This window comes from Leucoraja erinacea, chromosome 2 (genome assembly GCF_028641065.1).
Source record: "Leucoraja erinacea ecotype New England chromosome 2, Leri_hhj_1, whole genome shotgun sequence".
Classification (NCBI taxonomy): domain Eukaryota; kingdom Metazoa; phylum Chordata; class Chondrichthyes; order Rajiformes; family Rajidae; genus Leucoraja; species Leucoraja erinaceus.
Genome location: NC_073378.1, coordinates 47,588,717 through 47,598,451, shown reverse-complemented (window position 1 = coordinate 47,598,451; position 9,735 = coordinate 47,588,717). Strand labels below are relative to the sequence as shown.

Sequence of the window (9,735 nt, the reverse complement as noted above, 5' to 3'; positions counted from 1 at the left end):
GTGAAGGATGAAAGGGTGGAGCAGGACAAAGCCAGAGAAGTGAAAGGTGGATACAGGTGAGGGGGGTTTATGAGAGGCAGATGATTGAACAAAGGCCAACAATGAAAAGACAAAAGTTGTTATGTTTTCTATCTATTACAGTAAGTAGTTCCCTTTCCAATCTTTGAATAATTCAAAGCTGTATTAAGCTGTTGTCTAATAGTGAAAAAGAAGACCAAAAAATGAAATTATAAAATTCTTTTAATACAATACCAGCTGCTAAATAGCTCAAAGCCTCTCTGGAATGTCAATATAAATTGCCTACTATGTAAGGATGAGTCCATACCAAACCCATTTATAATGGAATATATAACACCTATTAAAGCTTTGTGATACAAATAATATTCAATATCTGGTTTATTTACCCTAATTCAAACAGTATTTTTCTTTTTACAATACTAAATTATTCACAAATAATTCAGTGTAAATTTAACTATGAAAAATAATGAGAATTATGAGTTTTTCACAAACTGTGTGGAAGAATATATAAAAATAATTTCTTACTACATTCTGATTGGAATTGAACAAGGTAATGAAAGGGTATATGAACATGGCAATTGGCATCTCTCATTGACCAGGTGTAGAAGAGGTTCGTGGCTATTAGCAAAGAGAGATTTAGACAGATTTAGCTCTTGTCTGGGAATGTGTTGAATGGTGGATAATGAATGTAAACATGAAATAAGGAAGTTTAAGAAGGAACTGCAGATGCTGGAAAATCGAAGGTAGACAAAAGTGCTGGAGAAACTCAGCGGGTGCCGCAGCATCTATGGAACGAAGGAAATAGGCAACGGTTCGGGCCAAAACCCTTCTTCAAAAGATGTAGGATTTGGGGGGGGGGGGGGGGGGGGGGGGGGGTATAGAAGAACGGAAGAGCAGGAGCCAGAGGGCTGAGGGAGAGCTGAGAGGGGGAGGAGACATTTAGGGCTACCTGAAATTGGACAAGTCAATGTTCATGCCGCTGGGGTATAAACTGCCCAAGCAAAATATGAGGTGCTGCTCCTCCAATTTACAGTGGTCCTCACTATGGCCATGGAGGAGGCACAGGACAGAAAGGTCGGATTCGGAATAGGAGGGGGAGTTGAAGTGCTGAGCCACGGAGAGATCAGGTTGGTTATTGCGGACCGAGCAGTGGTGTTCGGTGAAGCGATCGCCAAGCCTACGCTTGGTCTCACAGATGAAATAAGAAAGCTTGTTTTCTCAGCAGCAAATTACAGTAGACCACCTGCGCCCCCTACCGCTAGTAGCATAGATACGTTGCAATAAATAGGGGTTTATGATAGGCTCAGAGAGAGGATGGTGGCGCGATCTCTTGGAAGATGAGATAGAATAATGTATTGCATTTGTATTAACCATCTATTATTGAATGATTAACATAGATAAAACATGTTATGACCAATGAAATAATTGGTACCAATGTTATAACAGGACAAAGTATATTATCGTATAGTTGTATCTAACAAAAAACAAAAGTTATGCTTTAAGAATAGGGGATCCAGAAATTTTAATTATGATTATGGTAAGGAATAATGGTTTGTCCTTGTCATAACACACACATGCATGCGCGCACACACACACACACCCCTTGTCTGGAAATGCCAAACTTTTCAAGCAGAAATCAGTAAATTGCCATTATCTGGCACAGTCATTCCTATAATATACACAATATTTCTATCATATTTACATATTTTAAGAATAAGAATTTTGTTTACCTCCCTATTAAATTTAACTGCCAAAAAAATCATAAAAGTATATGTAGAAAAATATGGCTGAAAAGTATAATTTAACTTTGCCTAGGATATTGAAAGGACTGATATCATAAACACATTTGAATCTTTTATCATAGTATCACACCATTATGCTTCCATTATTTTCAAAAAATATATTTTTGTCTGCAAAAGATATGTAATTCTAAACCCTTACCATAATGCAACATAGACTAATCATTTCAAACTCAAAATCTAATGAGCAACCCTTAAAGTTCCTGAGAATGCTCAATCTCATATATTAATCTCTGGAAGACTCTGTTGAACTGTCAATACATTAACCAATACAAATGAAGCAATTGGGATATCTCATCAAAAATAACGTTATTACAGTAAGAAAAACAACCTTTGCTATATCAGAATATATGAACTTTATTCCCTTCTTTATATTTCCATAAGTATATAATTTAAACATTTTTTTTTCATGTTGATGAATTAAGCATTTAAATAAATACTTTAAGATGATACGACTTTCAGTCTTAGATTTTTCTTTTAGCATTATCTACAGTATACACTCAAAGAACAATGTGCAACAGGGTCTGCAAACCACAGATTATCTATGTGGGACCACATCTATACAGATTTTGGCACAAAATCCATGAACACTACTACCTTCCATGCCTGAAGACTGCTTCTAGTTTTTGCGGAGTTGAACTTCTTGACATAAAGCAAGAATCATCAGATGTGTATATAGATCTGCATTCCTCCACACTGGTTTCCAGGCATGTAGTTTCATCAGACAATAAAGAGTCAAAAGTCTTTCCTGTTTCAGTGTCGGTATCACTAAGTAAGTCAATGCATTGATCATCTGAAAATCCCACTCGATGTTCTGGTGAGTGCCTAACAATAAATTCAGATGGCCTTAATTTGCTTTTCTGTTCCAGTAGATCAACACTTTTAATAATATTTGCCAGTGATTTCACCTCTTCTTTTACCTCTTCATCTTTCACCTGAACATATTTTCCCTTCATTCGTGCCTTACGATACTTCCGGCATAATCTGTAAAATGCACATAAATATCTTAAAAGATTGCAGAACAAAAGATGTCAAAACTCAAGTTCTAATGAAGGGTTGCCAATCTGAAACATAAGCTCTGCTTTATTGTTCACGTATGCTATCTGGACAGCTGAACATCCCCGCACGTTCCAAAAGTGTGCAGTTGGTAGATTAATTGGCCACAGTAAATTGCCCCTAGTGTGTAGGCGGATGGTACAATTTGGGGAGAATGGGAAAAAATGGGATTAGTGTAGGATTAGTGTTGAATGTGTGGTTGATGGTTGGTGCAGACTAACTATTCACTATTTTTATTAATACATTAGTTAAATCTATGGAGACTCACATATTGAAGTTAGTTGAAGGCATAAAGATGGATATGGTGTAGTCAAGTTGGTATTAATAAATTGCAGAGAATTGTGGACACAGTCCAGACCATCACACAAACCAACCATTGACTCCATTTACAACTCACGCTGCCTCGGTAAGGCCACCAGCATAATCAAGGATGAGTCACACAATGGCCACTCCCTCTTCTCCCATCAGGCAAGAGGTATAGAAGTGTGAAAACGCACATGTCCAGATTCAGGGACTGTTCCTTCCCAAAGATTATCAAGCAACTGAACCATCCTACCAACAACTAGAGAACAGTCCTGAACTACTATTTACCTCATTGGAGACCCTTTGATTGAACTTTACTGGACTTTATCTTGCACTAAACATTATTCACGTTATTCCCTTTATCAAGTATTTGCACACTGTGGATGGCTCGATTGTACTTATGTATTGTCTTTCCACTGACTGGTTAGCACACAACAAAAGCCTTTTACTGTACCTCGGTACACATGACAATAAACTAAACGCAACTCAAGTTTTCAAAACAGGCAAATAGATTTCAATTAAGTGTGAGCCAATCACGTTTCAGCTAACAAACAATAGATCTGAGTATTCTAAACATGCTAAAAAGCTAGAAATAGTAGATTCACAGATCACTGAACGCAACAAAATACTATCAAAAAAGGATAAAGTGAATATGAGAGCAGAGGTTTACAATAAGGGATAAGAGCTTTTGAAGGGCTGGTCCTTTCCAAAGAAGAACTTTTTCAGTGAGTGGTGAAGGCAGGTGCACTCACATTTGAGAAGTATCTAAATGAGCATTTAAGTCACCAAGGTAAAGAAGGACAGGCTCTTGATTATTCGCATTAACATGGTGGGTCAAAGGGCCTGCTTCTTTGATGTAAGTTCAGGTTTATTATTGACACGTGTACAGCAAAAAGCTTTGTATTATCAGGTTAGATAATACTATACAAAATACAATCAAGTCAAACTCAAGTACAATAGGTAAAGGGGGAGACACAAAGTGCAGAATATAGATCTAAGCACTGTGGCACATCAATTCCATAAACAAGGTCTAATGTCCTCAATAGGGTAGAGGTGAATCGGACTATACCGTAGATCATGGAAGGACTATTTAGAAGCCTGATAACAGAGGGGAAGAAGCTGTTCTTCAATCTGATGGAGCCTACTTTCAATCTTCTGTACCTTCTGCCGGAAGGAAACAGGGAGAGGAAGAAGGAGTGACTGGGGTGGAACAAGTTTTTGATTATGTTAGCTGCTTTTCCAAGACAGTGTGTCAATCATAGGAAGTTTGATTAGGGCCACATCTATAACTGGGCCACATCTATAACCGTCTTGCAATTTCTTGTGGCCTTTAGATGTTAGAGATACAGTGCAGATATCCTGTGCCTTGACTGTAGCCTCTCAAACTTTCTCTCCCCCTATTCCCTCCACCTCTCCCCTCTCTTCCTCTCTCATTGAGCTACCCCTTATCTTTATGTACTTTCTCATTCCCTCCTACTAAATAGCTATAGCAATCTGTTACAGACATTTGAATCCTTGACCTCTCGGCCCCCTTCATTCTCGTTTCAAATACCATAGTTTATTAGTGCCTTCTTTAGTAATATATGCATTCTGTCCCATACAATGTATAAAGTATGTTGAGACATGAAGAGAGAGAAAGGAAGAAGAAATTGTGGTCGCAAACAAATCTCTAGAATTAGATAAAATATTAGATGTAAAATAACATTTAATCCTTTACACTGATTCAACCACAACTTCAAATGATTAACTTAAAAAGAATGAAGAGAGAAAAGTTACTCACAATAAAATTAATTAGGAAACTATTGGATGATAATTGAAACCTATTTGGCTCACTCATGTTCCACACAAAGGTACCCCCCCCCCCCCCCCCCCTCTCCCATCCTTACCTAGCCTGGTCTGTATGTGACTGCAGACTCAACAGTATGGATGATTCTTAACAGCCCCCTCGGTTCAATAACAGTTAGGGATGAATAATAAAGGCTGGAGTTGCCAGTTATCCATATCCCCTGAACAAATACACTAATAAAAGAGTGGAGAATCTGGGCTTGTTTTTCTGATAAGACAGCAGGTTGCAAAGGGATTTGTTAGAGATGTTTAAAAACATGACGGGCATGAATAGACCAGTTAGAGGGAAATTATTCCAATTGGCAATAAGGTCACGAACTAAGTGACAAGAATGAATGTGATCGGCAAAAGAACCAAGACTGACGCAGTGAATGGTTACGGTTTAAAATACACTGCCCAGGTAGCAGTGACGAGAAATGTAATTGGAACATTCAAAAGCAAATTAGATAACTAGCTGAAAGGAAATGATCCAGGGAAAGGGAAGAGGTGCAGACAAGCACGACTTTAGTTACAGTTAGATGGATTTGATGTTGACTAGCCAAACATCCTCCTGCTGTGCTATATTTGTTCTGTATGTGATTTTTAAGAAGGCGACTGAGAAGAACAATGAAGGTCCAATCGTGCTCGTGTCCCTCCTATCAATAGTTATAAACAACATACTTAAAACATTTCCGGTGTTTTAGAAATGACTAATACTTACATAAAAATGGTTATAAATAAGATGCAGGTTCCTATTGAAGAGGCCACAGGTAATATCCATGGGTATATAATCCCTGAAAGACAAAAATGATTTTGATTATAATGTCTTTAAACACACTTTACCACGTAACAACTTGTCACTAAATACCTCCAAGACTAAGGAGCTGATTATCGACTTCAGGGGGTCACAGAAGGGGGATTACGCCCCAATCTCCATCTACGGGGACAATGTGGAGAGAGTGTCCAGCTTTAAGTTTCTGGGCACACACATCTCAGAGGACCTCACATGTCCACCAACACCGCTGCGCTGGTCAAAAAGGCACAGCAACGACTTTTTTCTGAGAACATTGAAAAGGACTGGTCTGCCCCAACAGCTGCTGACAACCTTCTACCGCTGCACGACAGAGAGCATACTATCGTATGGCATCTCTGTGTGGTATCTCAGCTGCACGGAGGCAGAGAGGAGATTGGGCTCTTCAGCGCATCGTCCACAGAGCACAGAAGATCATTGGGACACAGCTACCAGCCTTGGAGGGCATCTACCACACACGGTGCCTCAGGAAGGCCGTCAGTATTCAAAAAGACTCCTCACACCCTTGTAATTGGACTGTTCGAACTACTTTCTTCTGGCAGACGTTACAAGGCCTTCTACGCCCGGACATCCAGACTCAGGAACAGCTTCTTTCCCAGAGTTATAGCGGCTCTGAACCAGCCCTGCTGAGTGCCCCCCACCCCCACGGACTGTCTCCCTCCGATGGTCACGTCGAACAGACACATCTGCACTTTAGTCTGTTTTGACTATTTTACCGTTGTAATGTTCTTTGTACAAACCATGTTCTCGGGGTATCTAAACCTAAATTTTAGTAAAAGTTACTTAAGTTATGATGTTGGATGGAAGCTGCATACCCAAATCTGGTTGCACTTATGTGCAATGACAATAAAATATATTATTATTATTATTATTATTATTATTATTACAGTGAAATTCTGAGAATGTTGCAATGCACAATGATATTGACAACTTTTTAATTGGATTTTCCTCCAATGCTGAGTTAAATGGATGTGGATCAATGGATATTTTAAACGCAGTACAGGTGCCAAGGAAGAGATAGATCAGCCATGAATGAATGGCGAAGTAGACTTGATGGGCCCAATGGCCTAATTCTGCTCCTATCACTTAGCTTTTCTATGGCACCCCAAATGCATCGCATAAGGGGGGGATAAATCCCAAAGACATGAATAAGTGTTCCTAGAATGTTGTAGGAACCAAGGGAAGAAATTGCAGGAATGTTGGCTGAGTGATATGATTTATCGTTAGACTAGGGTGAGATACTAGAAGGTTAAAGGGTTGCTCATGTTGTACCTTGATACAAGGGTTTCAAGGAGAATGCTGTCTGATGAGCCTAACATCAGTGGTGGGAAAGTTACCACAGGGGATTCTGAAAGACAAGGTCTATCTGCATTCGGAAAGGCAAGAGCTGATTAGGGGTAGTCAGCACTGCCTTGTGTGTGGATTTTTTTTCTCTCATGAATTGAATGAGACTTTTGAAAAGGTGACCAAAAGGATTTATGATGGCAGGGCAGTACACATTCTCAACATGGACTTAGCAAGGCTTTTGATGAAGCTCTGCAATATAGACTGGCCTAGAAGAGTAGATCACATGGAATCCAGGGTGAGGTCAGCAATTGAATGCAAAATTGGCGTGGTGATGGAGTCATGAGAGGCGTAGGATATTTTCCAAGGAAAGAGGAATATTTTCCAAGGAAAGAGGAATGTAAACCTAGAGGGCAAAGGTTTAAGGTGGAAAGAATTAAAAAGGTACGGAAGGACGTTTTTTCACACGGTGGTATATGGAATGAGCTGCCAGAGAAAGTGGTGCCAGAGTTGTTGACTTACAGTGCTAGAGACCAGGGTTCGATCTTGACCATGGATGCTGTCTATATTGAGTTTGTACATTCTCCCTGTGACCGTGTGGGAACAACAAGATGACAGATGTGCAGCGCCAAGTAAATACGACCAAACATATTGTTCAACCAGCGAATTAGAAAAAACACTTTTTATGAACAATTAACAATTAACAAAATCAAACTTACAATGACATTCCTGTTGAGAGGTTGCACCACTTCTATTGGTAGCTTCATCATGTGGGCAGTTTGTGCATTCAGTCTTTCCATAATGTCGATTAAATGAACCAAAGGCGCAGGGAGTGCAGATTGTGTCTTGTCTTGCACTGAAGTGTCCAGGTGGACATGCTACTGTTTATGGGAAGAACAAATAGCAAGAGTAGAGCAAAAATGCATCAAAACCACAGTTCAAAATCTGATATTAATTGACATAACAATCACCTGCTAGATTTACATATTTTGAACATTCACATTAAAAAAAAAACACTTTGCTGTCCTCCTAAGCAGGCTACAAGAAATAACATATTCACTAATTATGTACCAGGTTCTTTGAAGTATTGAGAATGAGCAGCTAAGCATTTACCTTTTGGCTACTGAGATTTTAATGTGGCCTAGCTATCAAAACTGACAGGGTCACATTCAACTATGGCCAATTGATTAACTCAACAGCTCATTTTACCATTGGAAACATACTCGCAGTTAAGATACAGGCCAGAATCTACTTTTTGTAGTACGTATGATTAGTGGTAATTCAGCTTGCACATTTCCTGCAGGCATTTGGGTTAAAAAGTGCAGGGCAAAATTACATGAAATTGGGTCAATAGTGATATCCGTGGGGAAATTGAATCAGAACTATTTTGACAGAAACAAAAAAATTATTTTCATAAAAATTAAGGGATAGAACCTGTATTCAGAGTAGATGGACAGGAAGATCTTAATATGGACCTGTAGCTGAAATAAGCTGCAATAATAATACATAAGGTGAAATAAAAAAAGTTGAATGTCTGTAGGAATTGAAATGAAGTCACTGTTTAGTGAGTCTGCATCCTCTCTCTTTAAACCACATGCAGGGCGTGCAAGCTGTTCCCATACTGCAGCTAAATAAAGTTCCAGCAAACTTACCCCGTGAAAATATGAGAATGTGGTCATTTTTGTATGGTGTAAGGAACTTAGAGCAAGCAGTGTTCTAAGCTGAAAAAGGTCTACAATTCACCATAATAATAAAATAAGCAATAAATAGAGGAGTAGGTCACTGTGTCTGAGTCACCACTCAAGAGTGTTTGATTGTCATATGTGCCGATAATGGCATAATTAAATTCTTACTTGCAGCAACATAACAGGCATGTAAACGCTATATATATATATATATATAGGCAGTCTATTGTTCATAGTTGAAGTTAGTGTTGTATAGTGTTCAAGAGCCTAATAGCTGATGGGAAGAAGCTACTCTTGAACTTGGTGGTCATGGTTTTCAGACTCCTCTACCTTCTTCCCAAAGGCAGGAGTGAAATGAGAATGTGACCAGAGTGGTGTGAATCTCTGATGATGCTGGCTGCTTTTTTGAGGTAGTACCTCCTATAGATCCTTTCGATGGTGGGGAGGTCAGTACCCGTGATGAACTGTTACTGGGGCAATGTCCACCTCACTTTGTGTTTCTGTAAGATCAGTGCTCATATGGCGTCTAACCTGATTGTACTCACTGTCTGAGCCTCCACAACTTTCATGAGAATTCCAAAGATTCACCAGGCTTCAGATAAAGGAATTTTTCCTCATCTCTGTCCTGAATCGTTGACCCCATATTTTGAGACTGTAACCCCTGGTTCTCGATATGTCAGTCAGAAGAAACATCGTCCACCCCCGCCTTAGCAAACCCTGGTAGAATGTTTATGTTTTAATGAGATAAATTCATATTCTTCTAAATTCAAGAGAATATAATTCAATTAACTTCTGGAGTTCATTGGGTTTTCAACCAGTAGAATAGATGGACATTAGCAATAGTTGTGATGTATTTGGATGTTCAGAAGTTTTAAATGAGGTCCCACACAGGAAATTGGTCAACGGTAATAGTGCATATGGAGCTGGGCAAAGTATATTAATAAAAATTGTTAAT

General features: G+C 39.1%; 1 protein-coding gene across 1 annotated transcript in view; it reads right to left on the bottom strand.

Moving 5' to 3' along the window:
- Positions 1 to 932: 932 nt before the first annotated feature.
- Positions 933 to 9,735, bottom strand: part of LOC129709771 (uncharacterized) — a 70,694-nt gene continuing 61,891 nt past the window's right edge. The window contains exons 8-10 of the mRNA XM_055656342.1: positions 7,815 to 7,976; positions 5,722 to 5,794; positions 933 to 2,801 (exon numbers count right to left, since the gene is read on the bottom strand). Coding sequence (XP_055512317.1) covers positions 2,411 to 2,801; positions 5,722 to 5,794; positions 7,815 to 7,976 — 626 coding nt within the window. The 3' untranslated portion in view covers positions 933 to 2,410. The remainder of the gene's footprint in view (positions 2,802 to 5,721; positions 5,795 to 7,814; positions 7,977 to 9,735) is intronic.